Source organism: Colletotrichum aenigma (assembly GCF_013390185.1).
Source record: "Colletotrichum aenigma strain Cg56 chromosome Unknown KSG_Cg56_contig01, whole genome shotgun sequence".
Lineage (NCBI taxonomy): Eukaryota > Fungi > Ascomycota > Sordariomycetes > Glomerellales > Glomerellaceae > Colletotrichum > Colletotrichum aenigma.
In genome coordinates this window covers 4533943-4559571 of record NW_023500907.1, presented here as the reverse complement: position 1 = coordinate 4559571, position 25629 = coordinate 4533943, and the positions used below count along the sequence as shown (strand labels likewise).

The 25629-nt window shown below is 53.9% G+C and overlaps 9 protein-coding genes across 9 annotated transcripts; 3 read left to right on the top strand and 6 right to left on the bottom strand.

Annotated features, from left to right (window-relative positions):
* Nucleotides 1–2635: 2635 nt before the first annotated feature.
* Nucleotides 2636–3537, top strand: CGCA056_v001183 (uncharacterized protein; the record flags this gene model as incomplete). The annotated part of the gene is made up of 2 exons (XM_037316444.1): nt 2636–2756; nt 2816–3537. 2 exons carry the CDS (start codon nt 2636–2638, stop codon nt 3535–3537), a joined length of 843 nt encoding a protein of 280 aa, XP_037185300.1.
* A 262-nt stretch (nt 3538–3799) lies between these two features.
* On the bottom strand, nt 3800–5261 carry ppk23 (Serine/threonine-protein kinase ppk23; the record flags this gene model as incomplete). Its single annotated transcript, XM_037316443.1, has 2 exons — nt 3800–4646; nt 4702–5261. 2 exons carry the CDS (start codon nt 5259–5261, stop codon nt 3800–3802), a joined length of 1407 nt encoding a protein of 468 aa, XP_037185301.1.
* A 531-nt stretch (nt 5262–5792) lies between these two features.
* On the top strand, nt 5793–7493 carry CGCA056_v001181 (Protein arginine methyltransferase NDUFAF7; the record flags this gene model as incomplete). The annotated part of the gene is made up of 4 exons (XM_037316442.1): nt 5793–5987; nt 6043–6312; nt 6371–6575; nt 6634–7493. The coding sequence occupies 4 exons, from the start codon at nt 5793–5795 to the stop codon at nt 7491–7493; spliced, it is 1530 nt and encodes a 509-aa protein (XP_037185298.1).
* A 252-nt stretch (nt 7494–7745) lies between these two features.
* Nucleotides 7746–9728, bottom strand: PTM1 (Membrane protein PTM1; the record flags this gene model as incomplete). Its single annotated transcript, XM_037316441.1, has 7 exons — nt 7746–8398; nt 8450–8692; nt 8744–8859; nt 8912–9234; nt 9297–9463; nt 9546–9579; nt 9657–9728. The coding sequence occupies 7 exons, from the start codon at nt 9726–9728 to the stop codon at nt 7746–7748; spliced, it is 1608 nt and encodes a 535-aa protein (XP_037185299.1).
* Nucleotides 9729–10490: 762 nt separating this feature from the next.
* On the top strand, nt 10491–12200 carry CYP8 (Peptidyl-prolyl cis-trans isomerase-like 2; the record flags this gene model as incomplete). Its single annotated transcript, XM_037316440.1, has 1 exon — nt 10491–12200. One exon carries the CDS (start codon nt 10491–10493, stop codon nt 12198–12200), a length of 1710 nt encoding a protein of 569 aa, XP_037184681.1.
* A 237-nt stretch (nt 12201–12437) lies between these two features.
* On the bottom strand, nt 12438–14618 carry BEA4-4 (Beauvericin cluster-specific repressor BEA4; the record flags this gene model as incomplete). The annotated part of the gene is made up of 2 exons (XM_037316439.1): nt 12438–14399; nt 14559–14618. 2 exons carry the CDS (start codon nt 14616–14618, stop codon nt 12438–12440), a joined length of 2022 nt encoding a protein of 673 aa, XP_037184680.1.
* Nucleotides 14619–16260: 1642 nt separating this feature from the next.
* Nucleotides 16261–17424, bottom strand: glcI (Glucan endo-1,3-beta-glucosidase; the record flags this gene model as incomplete). Its single annotated transcript, XM_037316438.1, has 1 exon — nt 16261–17424. One exon carries the CDS (start codon nt 17422–17424, stop codon nt 16261–16263), a length of 1164 nt encoding a protein of 387 aa, XP_037184689.1.
* Nucleotides 17425–18880: 1456 nt separating this feature from the next.
* CGCA056_v001176 (uncharacterized protein) lies at nt 18881–20039 on the bottom strand (the record flags this gene model as incomplete). The annotated part of the gene is made up of 2 exons (XM_037316437.1): nt 18881–19531; nt 19587–20039. 2 exons carry the CDS (start codon nt 20037–20039, stop codon nt 18881–18883), a joined length of 1104 nt encoding a protein of 367 aa, XP_037184688.1.
* Nucleotides 20040–22735: 2696 nt separating this feature from the next.
* On the bottom strand, nt 22736–25417 carry TRY5-1 (Transcriptional regulator of form adherence 5; the record flags this gene model as incomplete). The annotated part of the gene is made up of 3 exons (XM_037316436.1): nt 22736–22874; nt 22928–25052; nt 25264–25417. 3 exons carry the CDS (start codon nt 25415–25417, stop codon nt 22736–22738), a joined length of 2418 nt encoding a protein of 805 aa, XP_037184687.1.
* Between the last annotated feature and the right edge of the window lie 212 nt (nt 25418–25629).

The window sequence follows — 25629 nt, the reverse complement described above, 5'->3', positions numbered from 1 at the left end:
TCCCCGCCGACGTATTCATGGTTTGGCGGCAATGATGGCATAGGGCAAGGCATTTGGTCAAGGGAGGCAGAAGATAATCCGCAGCAGACCGAGCACAACATGTCATTCCTCAATCAAAATGCATAATCATGCCGGCATTCGTCACGACTCGCCGCAGAAACCAAATTCGGCTGGGCAATCATACAACATACCAGTGCTCAAGGTATGTCTTGGCGATGAAGACGCCTTCAAAGTTCAAGATCAAGCAGGAACACGATGGGCTTCCGAATTTTCTTTTAGTCCGCCGCCGTCGCAGAGGTGGTTTGGTACCTACCTAACCTGAAAAGCCACTGTCGCAACTGTAGAGGAGCCCGTTTCACCGAGGGACCGTTTGGCCCGGCAGAACAGGGTAAGCCTAGCAAAGCACTGAACACTTCCCGCGGATCACAGCGTCACCTTGAAGAAACTTGTACTTCGGTCCTAGCGGGACAGGTCTCTGAGAGTCTGGAAGATCGCAGCCGTTTTTGGCGGCGGTGGTTCAAAACATTTGATGTGCATCAGATGCTGTCCGTGCTACTGTGCGTAGCCTGCTTGGTTTGCATTCAACGGCTTGGCTACGCAGGCCCTTCCTGTAGTATTATATACGAGGACAAACATGATGTGCACCGAAAACCTGATAAGAACCGATGCGAGTGGGCCAAACCCATGCTGCACCGAGCTGCATAAGATGCTGGTGGGAGCCGTCCATTTCGGGCGTGCTCTGGGCGACGCTTCCGAGTCAAGGACAGCCAGCTACCGGTACCCTGCGTCGTCTTTACTCGGGGCATCCGTGGTTCGATCCGGTGTTTACACCCACAGTCGCGGTCGAAAACGAAGGAAGGCACCTAAGTACAACACGAGGACAGTTGGGCCTGACGGACGACATGCGATGGTGAGTTGGACCAACGGGACCAGTCTCGCGATGAATCCTGCTCTAGAATCGTCAGGAGGAAATTCGACTGACACAGGTGTTCATAGGCGCTCATCGCTCCATCCATCGGTCTCGCCTCAGTCTCATCATTGATTGAATCTGTGGAGGCGCGCGTCCCGGTAATTATTTTTAGGAGGTCAACACGAGCGAGGGGAGGCGTTGGAGGGGAAGGAATACGATGGCTGGTGGATCCAGTCTGCTCACCCGACGCACCAGTCCGGTCGGTTGGTCTTTGCATCTGTACTAAGGTCCGGGCCTGGACGAATGGACGGCGAAGAAGGTAGGTACCTACCCACTCAAAGTACGGAACACCTCAGCAACTGAGGTGCTGTGCATGCTGTCGCCATCAAAGCCGGGCGTTACACTATGCCAGCGGTGTTTGGCTGCCCATGGCCCTCCCCTCCCTTTCCCCTTTTTTGGACGCGCGACGGGAGGTTGGATGCGCATCTTAGGTATGCTCACTGGTCAACGGCGAGCGGGCAGCCCATGTGCCGCTAGAGTCACCCGTGGACTGCATACCTTAGGTACAGATATGTGCTTATCGGGTGGCGGGAACCTGGAGGCCCATGGCGATTCGATGTGCCGCCAGGGGACGGCTGGAAGAGTGACTGGCTTGTTGATCCTACTTTTTCTTGCTCCCGTGCTCCTTCCCTGTGGTGTCATGCTCTCACTATTGTTGCTGATGTTGTATTTTCCATTCCCATCCCATCTTTCACCCGGGCGGGCTGAGGTAATGGTGTTGGCACACAGCACAGGATTGGCTAGAAAACTCGAGGTGCCTTGGCTTGTTCGGCTGTGCCACCCCATCTCTTGCTTCTATGCATCTCGTATGGTGCATGCTCTAGCAGGCTCCGCCCCTGTCGCTGTGCTGCCCTGCATTCCATTTTTTCGCGATCATCCCGTCACTGGGCGCTGTTGTCCCTGGAGTGACTTGGACAGTCGGGGGTTCGCCTTGGTTGCTGTGGACCCACCAAACCTAATCAATTGGGGCCCATCCCATCCACTCGACCTCCAGTGCTGTGCGCTTTCACAGTCTTCTCCCGTCTCCTGTTGAACCCGCCCCAAATTTCTCTGTTGCCATTCCAGTGCTTCCCTAGCCGTAATGCTTACCTAGTCCTCCTGAGGCCTACCTACCTAATTACTACCTTACCCGGGGCTAACGCAAATTCCACTGCAGATTTCGTCTCCCTCTCCTCTCTCGCCTCTAATCGTCTTCCCTCTCACACAATCCTCATGTGATTTGCTTCCCAGCAGCATTTTCACCACCAGCGCCGCTTCTCGTCACCTTTTTTTTTCCCCCTTTTCTTCTACTGCTATTTCAATTTCGATATCGACACTCGCTTGACACACTCGCTCGCTTTTTCGGTCGCTTATTGAAAGAGGAGGAAATCACAAGGGCTCACCCGGTTTGGCCGATTTGGACGTCGATAAGTTTACCCCAAGTCTTGTTATTGCGAATTTGCCCACCGAAAAAGGGGTCGCCGCGAACCGACACCACACCATCCCGACACCCTACCTCAAAGCTCTTCGAACCACCAATATATATCACCCCGCTCGATTGCAATTGTTCACTGCTGTTTCGACGAGTTCTCGACATATTCGTCCAAGACGCACCACTGAGTTTCCCCCTGGTGTTTACTCGTTTCATAAGATTGCCACCCTCCACCCGTACCTCGATCGATAATCATGAAGGCCGTTCACACTCTTGCTCTCGGCCTTGCCGTCTTTTCTCCCCTGGCCTCCGCTTGGCCACAATGGCTCCCTGATGTAGATGCGCTCGTAGTTCGTCAGAATGACGAATCCACAGGTATTTTATATCAAGGCTCGGTTGTTGGTCGCTCGTCCATATCTCTGACTTGAATATAGCCGCTGCCACTGCCACCCAAGCGGCATCTGCCACGACAGGTGCTAAAGCAACCGCCACTACCGCAGACGCGACGAACACCGGCGGAGCGAAGACAACCAACCTTAACACCGCAAAGGTGAAGACAGGCACCAACACTGGGTCTGCCACCGGCACAGGCACCGATGCTACCGCGAGCTCTGAGTCTACTTTCGATGCTAGAGATCCTGTTGGCAGTGTTGTCATGGTCGATCCCGCGACGACGGCCAACTCTATCAACTTGTACAAGATCGGAGACTACGTCACTTGGAAGTGGAACTACACAAATGTGCAAGCCACCCCAACAGCCGTTGATGTGCTCATCAGCTGTTCTTCCAGATCCCAGACGTGGACGTTGACACAGAACATGAGTTGGGCCGAGCCCGCTTCTTACACATGGGATACGAGCGTCCAGGCTACTGATGCCTCAGCTCCCTTGGGCAACGACGCGTATACGCTGATTATTTATGACGCCGAATCCAGCGTCACTGCTACTGCAGGCGCCGGCTACCTGGGTGTTTCCAACGCTCTCACCTTTGGCATGTACCAGCCCCAAGCGTACACACCGTTGAGCGACTTCAACTGCCCGACATGCGACTCGGCTGCCTCAGCGCTCAATAGCAAGGCCATTAGCATGGCCGTGGGTATGAGCATCATCACCGTCGCCAGCTTTACGTGGTTTGTGGCTGGACTAGGCATGTTTTAATGACTATTTCCTTGGTAATCAGGGTTGAACATCTTATTTTGGGAGCTTTGAGAGCGAGAACAAGTCCAGCGGTAATCATTTACGGTGATCATTAGGGTGGCGTTGTGTTCAACATGGTCGGGCAAAATGGTGGCTTCACATATAAACTTGGAAATGTTTATGAGTTCTCCTGATACATAGCTTAATGATGATACTGATCGAACACGTACGGTCATGTATTAAACTTTCTCTATGCCCGCTGCTTGCGCTTTGGTTGTGACACTTACACCATCCTCAACGAGAACCCTCCACCCCTCTCTTCCTTGTCCCTACCCTGAAAGATGCCGCTGAAGTCGACATCTCCCAGCTCGACTGCATTCTGGCCACGTACGGGCGCATTAGGTTCATGCCGGCGCCTCCTCTCCTGGCCGGCCTTGCTAGGGAACGTAGGGAACATGCCTTCCTTCTTGGGCTTCGGGTCTTCTCTGAAGTACATGTGATCCAGCATCTCCTTCGCGGAAGGCCGTGAGTCGGGGTTCAATGACAATAGACCGTTAAGCAACGCACAACCGGCGTTGGTCAGCGTTGTAAACTTTGCACGGATGACAGACCCTGTGGTCAGAGAGTTCTTTGGAAGACGCAACGAGCGAGCATTCGGAAGGCTCCTGAATGTCGGCCAGCTATCCTGCGTCGGCACGCCGCACACCTCGAAGATCTTCGTGACCTGGTCAACCTCGTTGCTGCCCTGGAGAAGTGGTTCCCGCGTGAGTAGCTCTCCAAATATACAGCCGACACTCCACATGTCGACGGCTTTGCCGTAGGTCTTGGCCCCCAGGAGCAGCTCGGGCGACCGGTACCACAGCGTTACGACGAGTTGGGTCAGCTTTGTCGGGGGGTCGCCGACATAACGAGCCATGCCGAAGTCTGCAATCTTGAGCTGGCCACGGTTATTCAGGAGAAGATTCGATGTTTTGAGATCGCGATGGAGAATCCAGTTGTTGTGGAGGTAGGCAACGCCGGCCGTTAGTTGTCGGAGAAGTGTCTTGACCTCGGATAGGAGAAACGGTTCGGGCATGTCCTCCAGTATACTCTTCAGGTCATGCTCAACGAATTCTAGAACGAGAAAAATGCTGCAAGCTGGTTAGCGTGTTGTCCCCCAAAGGATGCCATGTTGTCATGGCGTACTTCTCGATCTTGGTAGTCTCTTCTCCAACCACAACCTCCTCCAGATTTACAATATTGCGATGGTTACAGTCCCGCAAGATTTGTATTTCCCTTAAGCCCGTGACTGGAAGTCCATTACGATCGCCTGGTTCGATCTTTAGACGCTTCAGAGCAACCACCCTATTCGTCCTGGATTCTTTGGCCCGTGAAACCCAACCGTATGTACCCTCCTCGATGTCGTTCAGCTTCTCGTAGTTCTCGACACTGCGGCACTTTCTCCAATGGCCAAATGGCATGCGCATGAGTTTCAATGCGCCTTCTTTTTTATTCGAAGTGCCGTCCAAGGCTCTGCCTTCGGGATCTGGCGTGAATTTCCGTCTTTTCGCTGGTCGGGACTCGTCGTGATTCTCGGCGGCGTTGTCGTTGCTTGTTTTGACCTGTTGAGCCAATCGGTCGGCCTCAGCCTTTTGGGCCTTCTCTGCCTTCATACGCTTCTTCTCTTCCTTCTCCCGCTTCAGCTTGGCCTCCAGAGCTGCATCTTCCGCGCTATCGGCCCATCTAGACCTGGCGTTGCTTGCCATTGCGTCGGCGCAATAGTATTGGGTGTTATTTGGAAGAGGTGCGTGATTTGTCCAGCTCGCATGCCTGCTCCAAGAATTTCTGTTTGAGATATGCTGTTGTGAAGTTTAGATACCAGCAGAAGCTCAGCTATTCGGGTATTGCACAGAAGACGACTAGACGCGGTGGTTCCATGAGTCTCGGGCTGTCTGCAGGGATCACGCGCGGTGAGTCGGCAGCGAACTGCTCCGACTTTTCCAGGAGATGGTGACGAAGCTAGAGCAGCAAGGGTCCTTATCTTATCGCACATCCCGCAAATATGGATGCGCTAAGATGAAAGCTTCAGAAGCTGGCCCCGACTTGCCCGCCGGCCATTGTCGTGGGAAACCGGACTCTAAAGCCAAAAGCGACGAAAAGCACATGCTGCCGCGTCACACATGTGAATGTGCTACCGAAACAGATCTCGTCTCTTTCTCGGCAGATGGACTTCGACATAATTCAGCATATGAAACATAGAAGAAGTGTCGAAGGTCTCTTACGATACGACGGGCACGATGCAACGATTCTTTCCTCGACGCGCTCTCACGGCTGGTCTACGAGCTGTCGCCTCAAACCGCGTCACACAGGGATCATGGGTGGTAAACACTTCAAGGTCGTTCTCGGAGTCTGTTCCCAGGCGAAATAGAGAAGATAAGGAGGAGAGAAAGTGGTCCACTCCTCTGGCGAAGCAGCTGGCCGAAGCTATCTCTGTATGCGCCCGTGGGCACTATCATCGCAAATCTACTCTGACAATGTTGTGGGCAGATGACGGGGCCAATCCCTCTTGCAAGCTACATGCGCATGTGTTTAACTGGCGACATTGACGGATACTACACCGGCTTGGCCGAGGAGAACAGAGACCAGTTCGGGTTGAAGGGAGACTTTGTTACCTCACCTGAGATTTCCCAGATATTTGGCGAATTGGTTGGTGTGTGGTTTGTTGCAGAGTGGCTGAGCCAAGGAAAACCTAAGAGAGGTGTTGAGCTTGTTGAAGTTGGCCCTGGACGTGGCACACTGATGGACGACATGCTTCGTGTAAGCCAATCTGCGCCACCTGCGTGGTCCTTGAGCAGAAAGCTGATGCCCTTTCTAGACTATGCAAAACTTCAAAGAGTTTGCCTCGAGTATTGACGCCATTTACATGGTCGAAGCTAGTCCTCAGCTCCGTGAGGCTCAGAAGAACCTTCTGTGCGGGCCTGACGCTCCCATGACTGAGTCCAAGGTTGGCTATCACAGTGTTTGCAAGTATGAAAGCTTGCCTATTGTTTGGACCGAGACAATCAAGTCGATTCCTTGCGGTAGGCCCGGATTAATCATTCATCGTATGTGTTCATGAAAGCTGAATTCGATCGTTAGACCCAGACAAGATGCCCCTCATCATGGCCCACGAATTTTTTGATGCCCTCCCTATACACGCCTTCCAGGCTGTAACTGTCCAACCGCCTGCTCGCGAGCCTGCAACAAGCAACGCATCATCAACGATTCCCGCAAAGGGTAAACCCAAGGTCGAATGGCGAGAAATGTTGGTGTCCCCCACTCCGCCAGACGCCACTCATGAGACTATGAACATTCCCAAGTCGGAGCAGGGAGATCCGATTCCCGACTTCCAGATGACACTCTCCACGGGACCTACGCGCCATTCAAGATACCTGCCTGAGTCATCCTCAAGATATAGCCGTCTCAAGTCCATCCCTGATGCTGTGGCCGAGATCTGCGCCGACGCGTCCCTCTATGCAGCGGACTTCGCCAGCCGCATTGGCGGTTCCAAGCAGCATCCCAAAGCTCGTCCCTCTGGCGCAGCCTTGATTCTGGACTATGGCACGGCTGACACAGTCCCCATCAACTCATTGCGTGGCATCCGTCGCCACCGCCGTGTAAGCCCCTTTGCAGACCCTGGTCTTGTTGATCTGAGTGCCGACGTTGACTTCACGGCCATTGCTGAGGCGGCGACACGTTCGAGTGAGGGGGTGGAGGTTCACGGCCCCGTTGACCAAGGTGCATTTTTGGGCCAGATGGGCATCAAGGAGCGGGCGGAGGTGCTCATGAGGCAAGCCGGGGCAAAAGGTGTTGCTGATAAGGCCCAGGATATTGAGAAGGCTTGGAAGCGTCTGACTGATCGCGGCCCAGGGGGGATGGGCAAGGTCTACAAGGCCATGGCGATCTTGCCAGAGAATGAAGGAAGAAGACGGCCGGTTGGCTTTGGCGGTGATGTGTGAAGTCACACGTACAATTGGCCAACATTAGCCGCCTGACAGCTTCCTAACACATTTCTCTAGTAACTCACTTCTTCGAGGGAGGTTGGTATGCTTCAACGAAACCAAATATCATGATTCCCACCTCTAAACACATAGGCCTCTTACCGAACAATGAAACCGAGTGGAATACGCAAACGCCACCTCCAAGTGCATGTTGTACACTGCAATTATGTCATTGCCGATTTTTGCCCCTTCCGCAAATCTCAAATTCATCTATTTCCTCGGACCCACAAGTTTGGCGTCTTCCTCGTCAGAGTCGTCTGAGAATCTATCGCCATCTTCGCCCACCGCGAAGATGGTCTCTCCGTCCAGAGAATCTCGCGGAATGTGTCTTTGCGGCTGCGTCTGGGGCATATTGCTCGCTTGTGCACCCGATGAAGCAGTGGCAGCTGATCGCGGGTTGCTCTCTTTGCCGATTTGGGCTTCCTCGTCATCGTCCGAGTCGTCAGGCGCGCCAATGTCTGCCATTGTGAAGGTTCCATCATCGTCCTGAGCGATCTCATCACTCATAGCGAAGCGCCTGTTATTGGCTGTCGGTCTCCAGACGTAGGCGATCCAGGCAACATCTGCGAAGTAGACAAGGTTGAGCCAGCCATCGAGAACGAACCAGCGGGACTTCCAATGGAAGGGGACGTAATCAGGGTCGTTGACAGAAGCAAAACTGAAGCTGTTGAAGAAGAAGAAACCGAAGATGACGAAAATGCTGATTAGGATGCACCACCACAGTTTCTTGTACATAGCTTCCTTAGCATGTTGCTTGCGCTCACGCAGGTCCTTGAGGGTGAAGTTGAGGGAGTTCAACGTCCACACGTAGAAAGCAGTAAGTGTGCCAGCAAGCGGAAGAACGATCAGGAGGACGAAGGGTCCTGTTACCCAAGTAAGCATGTCGCATTCGCAAAATGGGCATCAAAACTTACCAGCTGCGTCAGGGGTGATCAGCAAACTAGTAATTGCGTACACAAGTCCGAAGACAAAGTGGGCAATCGCAAGCCAGCGCACATAAACCATCGTCCTGCCCAAAGTCGGCTTGACAACTCCGTAGCCCATGCACACGATCAGAAGCAGGAAGAAAGAGAACGAGTTGCGGGCAGCGTTGAGGATGGCGACAATGACAAGGAGCACCTTAGACCCAATATTGGCGCCGTTGCGGTTCAGGTAGTCTGAGAACTTATCAGGGACATGATCGTGGTATCACATACGATCTGGCTCACCGTAGAAGCCCCAGGTCATGAGCATTTCGACAACCAAGAAAATCACGATTGCTGTGATGTAGTTTTGGACTGGAAGGATGTCATGGCGATGCTGGTAGTATAGGAAACCCCAGAATCTACAAAATATTAGCTTTGCAACAACTGAAGCAATGCGCGGAGAGTCCATACACAGCAACCAAGGCGTAGAGAATCGTTATTCCGCCATAGAAAGGCAATTTCGGGATTTGCGTGGCAGGCAGCTCGCCGTACGCATTGCGAAATTCGACAACGGCAGTATACTCATCCGCAGTGAAACGGTCGGTGAGAACGCAGTAGTAGCCGGTCTTGCGAATCATGTATTTGGTGGCCTGCGGCTCCTTCAGATGAATCGCCTTCGTATCGATCATGTTCTTCGATTTCGTGGTGGCTTCCGGATCGATGATGAATTTGCCGACATCGGTCTCGTTACAGAAACCCTTCTTAACAAACTGCTCCTGGCAGATGCCGATTTTCTACCCATCGAGAACATCAGTTGCCTTCGTACATATATGCTAGTTTCGGGAATGCGCCTCACATGCTCCGAGTCCTGACTTTCGCGAACCCCGATCAGGTCCTCGTCCTTCCATTCGAAGATGACCAGGCTGACAGTAGGGTCTTGATCTGCCGGAGCTTGCTTTGGGAGAAACATAACGTTGATGTAGGGGTCGACGGGGCCGCCCCAAGCAGTGCGGCTGTACATGCCTATCGCAATACGTATCAGCATCCCATTGATATGGACAATGAATTAGGTAGAAAGTCCTTTTGGCACTGGAATGGCACGTACCAGAGCATCTCTGTCTGTTCTCATCGGTTTGATCCTGAGCACTATGGGTTAGTCTCCGTGTTATAAAGCGGCACGCCGGCAGCGGTGTCTATGGTAGAACAAGTTTCGTACCATCTTGACCTCAAGGGCGTTGGCCGTCCATAGGGACAAGCCCAAGCTAGAGGCCCAAAGCCAGCCCTTCATCGTGACCTTGGTTCGAATCGCGGGCTTGGTGTCGGCAAACGACCAGTCGGCGGCTCTGGGAAGAAGTCTTGGTGGCTAGAGAGAAGGAGAAGCAGGTCTGTGTCGGACTTGATTGGTGCGTCTACCACAGATATGGAATAGCAGTTGTCGTATCGAGCATGCCGGTTCTCTAGGCGCTTTGCGACGTGGGACCTATGCGACTTGCTGATGGCGGATCGTGGAGTTTGATAAGTGCGGCCAAGTCGGATACGTTGCACGGGGAACAATATGAAGCTGGGCTTGCTGCAGCAAAGTGTGCCAGTGCCAGGCTGGCAGCCTTTTGGCGAAACTGACCACGGAAGGGAGGACCTTGGAACAGGGACGTGCCAAGCTCCGAGGTACCTACCTGCCTACGTACTGCGTATCCGTACGCTTGCTGCTGGACCTGCAATCCCTACAAGGTTTCATTGGAGAAGACCACCTACCTTCCAGCCTTAGTGGGATGCTTCCAGAGCCGCTAGTGCAAGTGAGCACCTAGGCACCTTAATTAGGCACCGTACGAAATACCTACCTCAGGCTGGTATCTACGCATGTTTCCGTCAATTGGTCCCGCTGAAATTTCATGCACTGGGTGCACAGCAGCCATCCCCGCTACCGGACTTAGCAACTAAGAAAAGCTCACTGACTGCCACCTATGGGGCTGGCCATTTCACCCATAGGTACGACGTCGCGATCCAGCCTCGCAAACCCAGTTCCCGACTTCCACGACGCCTTTCCGTTACGATGGGCAAAAATACCGACAAGCTGTACATCACTCACTCGGAGTGGTCCTCATCTGACGCATACTCTGCCAGTGCTGGCGCCAACGTCAATGCGCGCTCGCGTCCAGGCTCTTTCCGACGGCTGCCATTCAACTTCTGCGCAGCCAGCCTTCAACCCTTCAAAAACCCCGTCTGCACCCAAGATGGTACCATTTTCGACGTTGAAGTCATCAGCTCGTGGCTAGACAAGCACGGCACAAATCCCGTCAACGGCGATCGTCTCGATGCGAAAGACCTTATCAAACTCAACTTCGCCAGGAACGCCGAGACCGACTCGCGGACCCCGGGCTTCAGCGATGGTCAAGGCGACTTGATTGATCCCGTGACCTTCAAGGTTTTCACAGACAACACCCATATCGTTGCGATCCGACACGGAAACTATGCAAACGTCTTCGCCTGGGACACGGTCGAGCGAATGAATGTCAAGGCCAAGAACTGGCGGGATCTTCTGGATGATGAGGAATTTACCAAAGCCGACATCATTACTCTCCAAGACCCGCAGAATGCTGCGAGTAAGGACCTGAGCCAGTTCAAGTTTCTCAAGGACGGTGAAGAGGCCATTTTGACCAAGGAGCAGGAGGAGGAGCGGAAGGAGGGCAATGTCAACATCAATGCTTTGGGTCGCATTGGCGACAAGGTCCTCCGTGCTAAGCAAGCTGTTGAAGAGGCCCGTAAGAAACGCGACGAAGGCTTCGATGTGAATCGTTCTTCTGCGGTCGTCAAGCCCGGTTCCGCGGTGCAACGCAAGTCCAGGATCATGGATAAGAAAATACCAGCCAATGCGGCAGTGTACACAACTGGCAGAGCAGCTGCCAGTTTCACCAGCACGGGTTTGACGCCAGAAACAAGCGGCGAGCGGGCTCTGTTGACCGACGAGGAATACATGCTCAACCCCAAAAGGGTCAAGATCAAAGGCTACGCCCGGATAGAAACGAATTTGGGCGATTTGAACGTTGAGCTATACCCAGAATTTGCCCCGCGTGCAGTATGGAACTTCACAAGACTCGCCCAAAAGGGTTATTACAAAGGCGTCGCTTTCCACCGGAACATCAGAAACTTCATGCTTCAAGGAGGTGATCCTACTGGGACTGGAAAGGGCGGTACTAGTATCTGGGGCAAGAACTTCCAGGACGAGTTTGACGGGCCTTTGACGCATAATGCTCGAGGAATCATCAGCATGGCGAACAAGGGTAAGAACACCAATTCGAGCCAGTTTTTCATCATTTATCGGCCAACGAAGCATCTCGACAACAAGCACACTGTTTTCGGCAAGGTTGTCGGTGGCCTTGACGTACTGTCAAAGATGGAGGACGTTCCAACCGATGGATCTGACAGGCCGCTGAACAAGATTGTGATGAAGGAGGTTGTGGTCTATCTTGATCCTTTCGAGGAGTTTTTGAAGGAGAAAAGCAACATCGAAGAGCTGGAGAAGGCCAAGCAGGCTATAGAGCTCAACGGCGGTACAGAAGATGACAAGACTACTTGGACAGGGAAGAGAATCAAAGCTGACAGCACTTTGGGGACCGCAAACGGCTGTGCTACTGTAGGCAAGTACCTCAAACCACAGAAGAGTGGCTCAAAGCGTATCGACGCAGAAGATCTTGATACATGGGAGGAGCCGTCACGAAAGAAGATGAAGAGTGGAGGTTTCGGCAACTTCGACAACTGGTGAAAAGTCAGGACTGGCTGTCGCGGAGCCGAGCATCCAGGGTCACCTGAGGAAACGAGAATCCAAAATCCAAAATAGACAAGATACCCCAAAGCTTTGCGTCGACCTCGCCAAGCGGTGCGGCAATCTCTCTTGTATGTCTTGACTATGTCGTGTGTATATTGATATATAATGAAGAGACCTGACTAGGCTACCACTTCTAGGGCGCCGTGTCTCAGGCCTTCAGATGAGTGCTAGGCTCTACACCATCACACGTGGCGATGTCGGTAGTTGCGGCATTTGATCCCAAGGCAAATCGGACCAGGGTATAGAAACCTGGGTATTCCGAACCATCTGAGCCACCCCGCCAGCCTGCTGAAGACTCGCCTCTTTGAGTATCGCTTGCAGACGGTCGATTACATATTCCCTTACTTCGTGTGTACCGGAAGACGAGACCCCTAGCAGATACAGCGGCCACACAATAGTGTTGCTAGCCGAAGCAAGTATCATGAAACGCTCCGCACTGTTGCTCACCCCTTCCATTTGGATGGGATCGTGAAGAGTAGGCCCGCTGAAAGATCCAGGGCGGGGAGGAGAATCAGCAGATGGGCACTCCGGGGAGGATGACGCAGATGTTGCCGGCGATGGTACGACGCGAACTGGTGGCCTTCGTGCCCTGACGAGGGGGACTGGCAACCCACGGTCCTCCGGCTTCGCGTCATTGTAGTTGACGACGCCAAAGTGCTGAGGAACACTAGCCAAGATGGCATCGCGCAGCTTCTCTAGCGCGTCTACAGACTTTGCGAGCTGGAACTTTGCCTCATACGGCCATGAGAGGATTGGTTGTTCGCCGAGATCTTTGCAGAGCTCTCCAATGATTGTCTCGTGCACCAACATTCGCAGAGATCGAATGCCATTCCATGTAGCCGCAAGGCCCAATGCAGGATACACATGGCAGTGGAACCCATCGAAGACTGCTGGGTGGGACTGTGAGAGGTTCACCAATCGGTAATGCCACGATTCTGGGAGGTCTGCGATAATGTCGACAAACTCATTGTCGACCTTAGCCAGCTGGTCCACGATTGCTTCTGTTTGTCTGAGCTTTCCACGCTTGATGTCGTGCCGCAGCTGCATGACTCTATATATAGGTCCCGACATTCGCCAATTCGGGTCACCCGGAGGCGAAAGCATACCCAGCTGGTTCCGAAGTTCGACCAGAGACGGGGGCATTGGCAAGCTCCTTTGGATACAGCTGGTCAACGCGATGTGCGTCAGCATGATGAACATACGCACACCGGCCCTCGACCTGAACTGGGCGAGGCCGCGCATCTTTGCCAAGGCAGAAGCGCCGTTTAGGTGCTCTTGCCATGCCCGGACTGTCTGTGGGCTTCGACCGGTGAGCATCTCATACGTGTTGAGGACGAGAATCGAAAGCATTGTTGTATCCTTGACTGCTTCGGATGGATCCCGTAATGCGTCATTCGTCAGACGGAGAGCAGTGCCGTAGCTCCTGCGTGCCCAGTCCATCGTTTGATGGCACTTGGTCAGGTCAGCTAGGCCGGCCAGACCCACGGCAGTCATGCTTGCCATGACGCCGTCAACCTGTCGACTTGGAAGCATGCTAGCTGGACGCCAGATGTCGAAGACGAAATCATAGTTCTGGTAGCACGCGTTTTCATCAGCCGAAACGTAGCGAGAGAAGAAGAACGCCGTCCCACGCTCCTGATACGAGGGTGCCAGCGCATACAACAAGGTCGTCGGTGGTGACGTAGGCCAGTTGCCTTCTTCCGGTGATGGCAATGAGCTATCTTCATCGTCGCTGTCGTCGTTTGATGGAGGATAGGCAGGCTTGGGTGGTGATGGCCAGGGAGCCTGGCGTGGCCTGCTCCTTACAGGAACGGGCTGGGTTATAACAGCGAGCGCAAGGGCGGGTTTTCGACGAGCGTCGGTCGTTCTGTTGGTCGTTCTGGGATACGGAGCGGGGTTTTCGGGCTCGGTACCGGAGCTGGACGGTGCGCTCCCGCTGAGTCCCGAGGGCTCGGGGGCGCCTGGAGCGTTTGACGCTGTGGGAGGCTTTCCAGAGATCCGGGTCCTTGTTTTGGTTGCCTTTCTTTTGACATGGGCGCTTTCATCTCGAAACATAAGATCGACAAGGTTGCGGTAGCCAGGGCATTCTTGCTGGCGTTTCTGGCATTGGCCACAGCCGGGTTCTTTCTGATCACACTAACGGGGAATATTGTTAGCATCATGTTAGGTCGACGTGGCTCAACGCTATCAGGGTGCCGTTTTCTAGCAGCATTCGGAAAGAGCTCCTGTTGACAGAAAGGCATGCTCGGCCGCGGTAATGACTATGGAGAAGCACGCCTGCAAGCCCACACTTACTCTGATCTTTCGCTCTCGGCAGCTAGAGCAGCCCTTCGACGGCTTCCCACAATACACCATGTTGAAACCTCACTCAGATCGCTCGCTTGATATCGGCGGCGGGTCGTCTCGAAGAAGACAGCAAAGGTTGGCCGTGCTCAAAGACTGCCGAACGGGATGGATTTGTCTCGGGGGGTGCCATCGTCGGACTTTGATTTAGTCCATTTTTACGACGAGATATCGGGGCGGGGAGAAGCGAGGGCTGCGAGGCGGAGATGAAATGTGCAGAGAAACCGGGTTTCATGCAGAGCGGGCAGCGCTGGTCGGAGATCAACATGCTCCGTGGAGGAGCGCCCAGCTTTCAACGGTCGAGTTCGAGTCGAGAATACAAGATAACGGGCCAAAAGGGGGATGCTTCTTGGTATCTTCGAGGGATCGATCAGGAGGTCGACGACATATGCGTTGTTCAGTCGGGCGTTTGGGGCATGTCAGTGGCATGCCTTGAAGAATGGAACGACAAAATCAGAGCCTGCCTGCGTGCGTAATCGCCTCCGCAGCTGTCATTAGCAGGCCGTTCCGGAACAGAGACAGAAAATCGCAGCGACGGGGGTGCGATACCTGCAGGGCCGGAAGAGCCCTTGGAGGACGCACGACTGGACACGCAACGGTGGCGACGGGGGCTTCGTGAGCCTAGAACCGGGCAGCCAGAGCCAGGGTCTTGGTCCAACGGCTTTGGGTCCAATGCCGAGGCCTGGCAGATTTACTGCACGAGTATCTGTTTCCATTACGGAGAAACGGAGCCTGTGCAATCAATCTCAGTCGCGCCATCACAAACGAGAGAGCATATTTCTTTGTGCCGTGGGCCGATCGACGATGCACCTAGTGTCATCGTGCCTATCCATACGTACGGAGTATCCGTACATTCATTCGTTTGCTGGTAGATGGTCGGTCAAATCTAAGCTACCTGCTGGGCACATTGGCGAGTGAGTACCTAAGGCATATCACGAACGGGTCACCGGGTGCAGACAGCAAACCAAACAAACCGCATTACAACTGTGGCTTTAGGCAGCATGTCCCCGGCGGGAATGGCTGCAGAAGCGTGCATGGCCAGGATTGATTCCGGGAAAGCTGGACCGCAGCCGCTTGGCTTACTTAGCTCGCGTGCTCATTAGCCCGCTGCCCTCAACGGTTTCTTTTCCTGAGCTAGCCAAGCGATGGACACCTCCATCCATGTCACCCACTGCTCTGCCCATTCTATTTCGGTCCCTACCGTGAATGGCCGGCATACGACGGCTGTCGCGAGCCAGCACGACTGGATCAACACTCGGTCATTGACCATCAAGTGTGCTGCTTTCGAGAGACTGGGCCGAGACAAGCCGACAGCCAGCCATGTTACCAGAGAACGAATCACGATTCACCATCCAACATCCTCTCGAGTACGACGGGATGGCTGGGTTCCGATAATCCTAGTGTCTTGTCTCTAGGTGTGACGAAAAGCTCCCGTCGCACCGCATTCCAGGCAGTACTAACTCGACGCGCAAATCGCATCTATTGGTGCTATTCAGTTGGGGTTGCTCAACTTATACATACAATCGCACCATCGATCTTAGAAAAGCAAGCTCGTCTTTCAAACATATGTACATCCGAGCATCGTCCACGTCTCGACCATATGCTGGAACGCGGCAACAAATATACAGGCCCGAGAGCGATCTCATCGAAACCCTTACAGCTCTTCTTTGGCCGCGGACGTACTTCCGCCGCCAATACCAACCGTCAGAACCTTGGGGTTGGAGTCGAACAGCGAGCCAGACTGGTCAGCACCGTTGGACGGACCAACATCGTCGTATGGAAACGCATAACCACGACCACCGATGCTGACCTCGTGGCAGATGCGCGAATAGTGGTTCGTCCGGGTGTCCTTGTAGTAGTTGGCCACTTGCTCTCCCTCTGGCTGCTGGTCATCGATGAGGAGCGTCGACCGGTTGAAAGCCGCCGCGATGCGCGCGCCAATGGCCCCCATCTCCGCTTGGTTACTGGGGTACCCGCCAAACGGCCCTGTGCTGCAGCTGAAAATGTCTTTCGAGGCCGGCTGTGCGAACGATCCGACATTGCCAAATGTCAAGAGGTTGCCGGAGCCCACTCGTCCCTTGACGTCGCCCCATTCAGCCTGAGTGTTGACTGTGAGGTCTGCCGAGTTGTACTTCTGCCACACACTATCGACGTAGGGCTGATAGTAGCCGTCCAACAGAGTCGGCTGCATGACAATGCCGGAGTTGGGGCTCAAAACCCTCAGGTTGGCCGTATTGTCAGCCGTGCGGACTATCAGCTTGCTCCAACCGGCATTATCCGTGGCATCCTGAGCAATGAGTTTCTCGCAAATCTGATCGAGGCCGTTGCTTGGAAGGCCCGGTACGTTGGTGACGGTGCCCGAGTCGTTTTCGAGAGTGAGTGAGACCGGGATGCTCGCGAAGTCGACGTAGGAAATGTTGACGAATAGCTGAAAACTGTTGAATGTGAATTCTGCGAAGCCCCAAGCCAAATTGTAACTTTTGTCGGATGGGTTGGTGGCCGAAGGCTCGACGACGGCTGGGCCTGGATTCAAAAAGAATTGGAGCGGGCCGTCCCGGCAAAACCAGATCCTCCCACCCGCAATCTGGGGGATCGTCAGCTTTCGCGTCGACCCCGGTGCCCCGAGCGAGATGGCACAATCGGCACCCAGCGGTTGGAGAATCCCAGATGGCGAGCTGGGATAGTAGCCAGTAACCCCATCGGACTGGAGGAGGAACACGGCATTGTTCTTGTTGATATCCAGGCCGGTCAGGTGGGCATACGCGTTGGAAGAGCCGGTGTTGTTCTGCAGAACAATGTCTACCGTCGATCTCGTCATGTCTGCTATTGTCGAGCAGTTGAACTGCTATGATGATTGTTGGGTCTGTTGGCTGTGCTTTGATGCGCCGATATCTTGCAGTAGCAGCATACAGGCCTGCCGCTGGTCTGGGTTGATCCTTTTATGATGAAGGTGCTCAACGCGTCCCTTCGTTCGCCGGCAAGGAAAAGCTGATTCAATGGCAACTGACCGACCGGGATGGCCATGTGCGAGTGCTTGGCCCATCCAACAAGAGAAGCTGGTGACTATTAAAACGTCGAGAGAGACAGACGCGCAAGTGCGATGCGCTGGACTCTCCCTCCCTCACGGGATGACGGAATTGGCGACATGGATGCGCGGACTAGTGTCCACTGCGAGGAACGTCTTGCCCGGTTTTTGGAGCTCCATCTGACGGCCCCGTTACCATGCAGCACATGGCCGGGTTGCTCTGCATTAATACGTCGATCTGGTAGTGGAGCATGAGAAAGAAGCGCAATTCGTCCTGAGCAGAGACAAATGACTCCTTTGAGGCCTTGGTGGCTGGGAAGAGGCAGAGAAGGCCGCCGAGTCACTTGGGATCGGTAGGGGGATAATCGCGACGATGTTGCGCATAGGGGAAATCCGGGGTAAAAGTGTCTCGGCCGCATTCTTCCGCAGAGGTATCAGACGGATCAGCCGCCCAGCAAGAGCCGAGGCCACGGAGGTGGACTGCAACACTGCAGCAGCCTGACGCGGAGATGAGCGACCAGTAGTTGCCGATCGTCTGTTCCTCCCGCTGTTCATGTGCCTCACCGAAGATGGTGAGGGGCCCGCATACATGTGCTGCTGATCCCCCGCAATGAAGTCCGCATTGGAGAAAATTGGAGGATGGTCCCAGGCCTTGGGATTCGGAGGTTCGAGACACGTCCGTTGCTAGCTAACAAGTTGGCTCCTCGGAGTCACCAGATCAATGTTCCGGCAGGCGGTTTACCTTAGCGTGAAATGAGACCGTCGTTATCGCCCAATTACCGAACATGACACTTACTGCCATCATGATAGCGTTTTCAAGCTCTGCCGAAGGAAACTGACAATGTGACCGGTGGGAGGTTTCGAAATCGGCCACGTGACGGCGTGGTCAACTAGGCACGCCCCGAGCCCCAGTGGCGGGCTGTGACGGTCTCGTCCGCTCAATCCTCAGCAACGATGATGCAGAACTATTGCAGGTGTTTGATGCCGACGCAGATCAATGCGGGGCAGATCGATCTTTTGACAATTCAACCCCAGGTGAGATGTATCGTATGAATTTCATCATCATGACGGTAAATATACATATAGTCGTTTGGTGGCCAGCTTGCCGTAGACTCCGTTCGCCACGCTGCAAGCCCAAAAAGAAGAAGAAACATCATGATCATCGTTTAGGACACGAAATAAGGAGCCCCATTTACAATATTCGCGTGCAGAGCCAGCCTTCAGGGTATGCCAGCAGAAGGAAGAAAGGTCAGATGAACCAGACACCAATGAACAACAGGCTGACAAGCAGAGGCCATGAAGGAGTCTCTGCCGAGGCAGAACCTTGCTGACCCCCCTTGTCCTCGTGACCATCAGGGCTAGGCTGTCCTGACACGGTCTGGTTGTTGGTCATGTTCGTCTGAGCAGTAAAGAAAAAGGAAGGGTCGCTGGGTATGGTGCAGACGGCGTCGGGTGCTGAGAGATCGACGCAACGAGCCTGGTGGTCGGCCTTGCGAGAGTCAAGGGATGAGTTGAAATAGGCCTTGATAGAAGCCACTGCAAGAATTGCGTCCTTCTTGGGCGGACCGCCAGACCAGAGAGGATTTCCGTTGCTCCAGTGCTGGAGAATCAAGTGGCCACCCTCGACAGGCACGGCACTGCCGTTCATGCTTCCGATTATGACACCATCGGCGTAGAAGATAACCTCATCGGAAAGATAGTCGATGCGGTACTCATGAAAGCCAGTAGTAGGATTGAAGCCGAGGTTTGCCTTGATGAAATTTCCTGTTCCTGTAGCGTCGTAGCCCTTCTCCAGGGACTCGCGCGATTGCAGAACAATGTTGACAGGATACGAGTTGTTTGCCGCATTGAACTCTCTCGTGAGAAATTCCATGTCAATCTCTTGGGTATCATTATAATACTGCATTCACTGTCAGCAATCTGTCTTGTATTATCGGCGAGCCAAGGAGTCTTACCCAGAAGAAAGCAGCACACGTCCCCGGAACATCAGGGACCTTCATCATAGCCCGGAAGGAACCGTATTGTAGATCATTCCGAGCCGAGTCAATCTCTGCGCCCGGTACTAGTCCATCTACTGTTTCGCTCTCTACGAGAAGCTGAAGACCGACATCCATCTTGGTCGAAGCGAAAGAACCTGAGCCTGCATTGTATGAGGTGGCGACGTTGGTGGGAACGAACTTCTCCCCCAGAGGCCCCCTTGCATTCGCGTTGGTCTTGTTGAAGTCCTGCCGCACCCAGTCGGTGTTGTTCCTGATATCCTTTACCTTTGTGAAGTCGGTCTCGATCAGGTCTGTAAAAACCTCGACTGTACCTGTGATGTTGGCTGCATAACCGCATTCGCAGGCAGCCTGGGCGATAGGGGCCAGAAGACCGGCCATCGCCACACATATCGCGGCAATGTTCCTCATGGTGATTGCTGTCGGTAATTGCTGTCCAGACTGCTGTCGTGGGGTATGTGGTGGCGTGGGTGTCTTTATTCACGCGTACTACTGCCAGAGGAGTACACGGATCGTCGTCCAAACTTTTGACAGAACTGAAGGAAGTCTAAGCACACAGGCAACCCGTCCAGGCGTGCATAAACAAAAATAGAGAGGCGATGGGATGAAATGGAGTGGAGGTAGACGACGCTCAGGCGAAGCGACTGAGAGGGGTAACGCAAGACGGCGGATTAGCAAACAAGAACAACACAAAAACGAATGGACGGAAGTAAAAACGACGCAGCGGGGATCATCGACGGACTATGTACTTACTTGTTAGGAGCACGATGGGGACGCACAAGGGTCGGGAGAAAGCAACGCTGTACCACCGTCGCTTCCATGGCTTGGATTCCTCCACAAGCCAGAATACAACCCTCCCTCTAGATTCCACGCCAATCAGGATGGCCGTCTCCATGGAATCGGCAGCTGGTGAACGGGCAACATTTGGGAGCTGTTGGAGGTCAAAGGGGAGACCAGTTGGCGAACAAAGACAGGAGTGAGCCGTTCGAGCCGTTCGAGCCGTTCGACACGTTGGAAACGTGTGCCAGCATCGTTGAGCTGTGGTTGGTACTATGGAGGAGGACAAGCTTGACAATGTTCAAAGACACGAAACATGGGCCAGTAATGACCGTTGCAGACCGTTCTTCTTGCGATTCCCAAAGTGATCTCTAACGTACTCAGCTGGACGAACTGAACAAAGAACCACGGCAACTATAACGGGCTGAAGCCTGGAAACCGGTTGGGAATCAGGGATGGCCCAAAATATCTACCGTCTCTCTTTAGCTTCCCTGTCCGTGTGGCGGTCCAGCCACACCAGTTGGTGTTACGTCGTGTCGCGTCTCGTCGTATTGTGCACACTGCAAGAACCCGTATGAGCTGGATTGGACGAAGGATAGGACTGGCGGTGGTGGTGGTGGTGGTGGTGGGCTCGAGCGGGCGTCGTACTCTGGAGTTCGACTCGGGGCCGAAGGCGTTCCATGGTCGAGGCCAAAGCCACCACGTTAGAAGTCTCCTGAGGGCCAACAAAGAAAGAACAAGGAACGAAGACGCCAACCTTCGCTGGAAAGCTGAGTCTGCCCAGTAAAAGCCCCCCCCCTTGTGTCTTCCCGTTCGATGTCTTTTCCACAAGTTAAAGTGTGGCTTTCGTGTCACTCGAGGCTCGAGAAAGCCCCCCAAGCTCGATCATGCATCCAGTTGCTGCCTCGACGTTCCGGCCTTTCACGAGTGCGTGGTGTGCGATTCCTGAGAGATCACCCGCCGGCATCTCGCGTCAAAAGTCGACATCAAGTGGGCCAGGCCAGACCCTGCGCAGTGTTCCACTGCTAGAGTGAAGTTTTCGGGAAGAACACATTACTTGCTCACTGATGGGTTGTGACAGGTAGACCAGGTCTATGTCACTGTGCGATTCACAAGAAAACTGACACCTCGACTGGTACAGGGTCCTTATTCTCTAGCACGGAGGTTATGACACGCTCGTTTGTGACCTAAAACAAGTTAGCGTAAGCAACTCCTTCAACAATCGAATTCTTCCTTTGTCAACCCAGCGACGGACCTCTCGACGATGATGATTTTAAGAAGCTTAATAGGTTCTGCTTATTGTAATGTCACACCAGCCGGCGTGGTGAGCCAAATAATGACTCCCGCGTGGGTTTGCCAATGAGGAGAAGTGATATTTCAATGCTCGACTCCTGGGAAACTATCTATACACATGTACTCAAGAAGCCAGCTCCTCCACCTCAGTTCGATCGATCAACAGTGCAGGACAACATCGTCGCCCCAGCTTCCGGGCCCATGTTTGCTGTGATCCCTTCTCTCTCCATCCACTCATGCCGATGGTGCATTCCAGAGCAGAGACAATTAAAATCAAAGTCAAAACGATGAAATTCCAGTGGAAGCAAATACTGCAATCTGTAGGTCGCACAAGGTATCTGAGCAAAGCCAAACAAGTCAAGCAGAATGCGCGCAAGATCCGAAAAGACGAGGAAATAAGGAGCAAACTAATTTGGTTGAGCCAATTGAGCAGACAATGTTCGAAAGTGAAGACGGAGGGGAAAAAAGAACCAACAGCAGCAAAATAAAACAACCAAAAGGATATCAACAGCGCAAAAACATTAGTAAGAGCTAGTGGAACAACGCAAAAACCTGTCAATAACCCGTCATCCTGGACCAGCCAACGTGCCTCGAGGCAGCCTTTGGGATGCGTGAGCAGGGCCCGAATTACCCATATTTCCCGGGCTCTTACCCAGGAAACCATGCCGAACCCATATGCCCCTACCCATCCCCGTGTTTCCTGTGCTCATTATCGCCGATGACCGAGTCCAATGCTGGGACGCTTAAATCAACATCATTCCAATCGAGAAATAGAAAAGGAGAAAAAGAAAAGCAGAATCCTGTAAGCCAGCCGCGTTCGAGCAACTGATTAAACGCAAGGACCATTCCGAAATCAATCCTCTGCTCATCTGCGCCGCGTCTCCCGTACCATTTGGGAAACACACCTCAAACTGAGAGGGTATGAACAACTCCGATTCCCGTTTGCGCCAGGAATTACCAAAAACCAACCCAACGGACGGAGAGGTATATGCCAAGGAAAATAGTGTGAAACAAAGGAAATCGTTCAATCATCGCAACTAGTACACGCTGTCCTCGTCCGCCCCCTGCGATGTCATCGAAGGCGTAGAAACGCTGGAGGATTCTTCCATGTCGTCGACATAGCCCACGAGCGCTTGCGCGTGGAGGCGAAAAGACTCGCCCATCAATCTGGTGATTCTATTCAACCGTTAGCTCTCGTTCTCCACTTGGTGCCTGCCAGTCTAACTTACCCCCAAACGACGACCTCGTCAAGCATGCTTCCCCAAAGCCGAGCAACAACCGAGCTAATCTGGGAAGCGTACGCTTCGTCGATGTCCTTTTCGAAGAGCTGGCGGACCTTGTTGTACATGACTAATTCTTCCTCGGTGGCCGGCTCCTCGTCATGTTCCAGACGGTATAGCCAGAGGGAGAGGACAATCATCAGGTCAAGACCACACAAGGCGTGCTCAACGCTCCAGTTCGTTGGCGAAGTACGCGCAACCCAGCGCACACCTTGCACAACAGCAATCTCAATGCAATTGTAGCATTCTTGGATTACCTTGATCATCTCGCTAGAGCGCTTGACACGGTCGCGTGCGTTTGTCATGGCAGCCGCGACTTCGTACGAGTCGTGGTATCGCAATGCCTCCTGCACGGACTTCAAGTCGACCTCCAACCGAGCCCGGGCGTTCCTGTAAAGAGCCTTGGCATTGAAGATGAGAGGGTGTCCCTTGTGAGGGGCGCTCAATGGAACCGCAACATTCTCGGGCTCACAGAGCTCGAGGGATTTCTCCCATGTCTCGAGAGCGAGTCTGAGCTTGTACTCAGTCACAACATCCTGAAGAGCCTCCGGACTGCGCTTATGGTACCACACTTCAAGGAACAGGGCATTTATCATGACCCTCGACGCAAACGCGCTGTACCTGAGTGTTTCTCCCTGGAACAGATTGTCATGCGCTTCCATGAAGGTTGCCATGGGCGACGACTTCAACTGCTCCTGCCAAGCGGCCTCATCCGTAACCTTGAGGTTCCAGAGTGCTTCCGAAGACGGAAGTTGAAGGTCTTCAAATTCGTTGAAGCTGATGGCAGGGGTGTGATTGTAAGTCAGCGTTAGCAGCCCGAAGAAGATGTACACGGCATAGTAAGTGCGGCGACAGCCCTCATCTTCCACCCACTCGGCGCGAGCCGGCTGTGCACCTCCGCGAGCTTCCTGGCGTAGCTTGAGTTCGTACCGGTTTCCAGCAACCATATTCGCGAGCAAGCTCTTGATAGAGCAAGCCCACTCGAGTCCCTTGGGATCACCACTCCAGCTGGCAAAGATCATGTTGAGCAAAGAGCCCTGCATTGTCCACAGAGGGCATTTGCGTGAGCTGAAGTTCTCCTTGTTAAGGAGGAACTGGTTGACGAGGACCTTGGAGCCAATGTGGAGCATGTAAGCCTGGTCTTGATCGAAAGCGTAGAGCGCACCAATACTCAGCACGGCTAGAAGCAGAGCTGGAGAGACCCTAGTTGAATCAAAAGAAGCAGGGTGCAGGAATGGCAGGTGGTGGTGAAACAAGCCAAAGTATGTTGACAAAAAACGGTTGAGAGACGTCAAGTTGGGCAGGCGGAAGCCCTCAGGAATAGCATGCTCGGTATCATTGGCCCGAATGTTGTCCAGGATCTGGTTACGCTCATCGTCGCTAGCGACCTGAGGCGCACGGAAGCCGGCAGACGATAAACTAGCCTCGTTGACGTAAGGGCTCAGTGGTGTGGGTGTTCCGGCAGCAGAATTAGGAAGGCTGTTGATCATGGACTGAAGAGCAGGAACAAGGCCGTTGCAAGTCTGGCCGTTGATAGGGGGGAGCTGAACTCTGTGATGAGGCTGCACGGTGCTTCCACTGTTGAACGACTGCTGCGACTCGAACGAGCCAGAGGCCGAGGAGGCAATGGAGTGTGCCTTGGGTTCTGATGACTGAGACATGAAGCTCTCCCACTGGGGCACCGGGAAGGCGCCACTGGGATACGTGACAGTAGACTCCATGGCGTGCGGCGAGTAGGGCACCGAGGGACTTCCTTCGTAGTGGCTACCTGCGGAACGGGCTCCTGCGGCAGCCTTGTGCTGGAAATCGGCGACAAGCATGGCGGCAGTCTCAACGTCAATAGTGCCATCGTGGGAGGCGGCCTCGAGCTGATCTATCGCAGACTGGTCGAGCATAGGCGTTTTGGCAGGTCCGCCGATGGCTCTCGTCTTGGGACCAGAACGTCGCTTGCCGTCGCTGTGCAAAGGGATGCCGCCATCTTTGGCATGTACAGTTCGATCGTGCCGAAGTAGAAGATCGCGTCGGACAAACGTGCTCCGGCATTTCATGCACTTGAAAGGGCGCTCCTTGGTATCTGTTACCGCGATATCGTTAGCATGCTGATGCGTGATGGTCCAGCGCGCGTCGATGGGAGGGAGGTGTTTTGCGTGCGACGATGCATTGCAGTTTGAATCGACGATGAGGCGGAAAGGAGGGGTTGCTAATCGTCGCGAGGGGTTCCCGGTCGGGTGGAAGCTTCACGGGTAGAGGGGAGGGGAAGGAGAGGGGTTCGGGACACAACTTACGAGAGCGCTCATGCCTGCTGCGGTGCTCACTTCTGCTGAAGGCTCTGTTGCAGAACTGGCACTTGTACTTGCGTTCCGGGGCGAGTGAGGCCTTGCGGGAGGCCGGTGTTGATGAAGCGGACGTGGGAAGGACCGCAACGCTTGCGCCGGGCATTTTGACGGCTCGGGGTCGATGTCGCGATTTTTTTTTTGTATGCGGGTGGTGGGTGATCCCGGTGGCTGGGAAAGCTACTGCGACAGCAGGTAACGGCGACGACGACGGCGACGACAAAGGCGAATGGCTTGATCAGGACAACGGCTCTCGATGAATTGTAACGATGGTTGAAATCGCCCGGCTCGTAGGTTCCTCCTCGCTCGGCGCGCTCC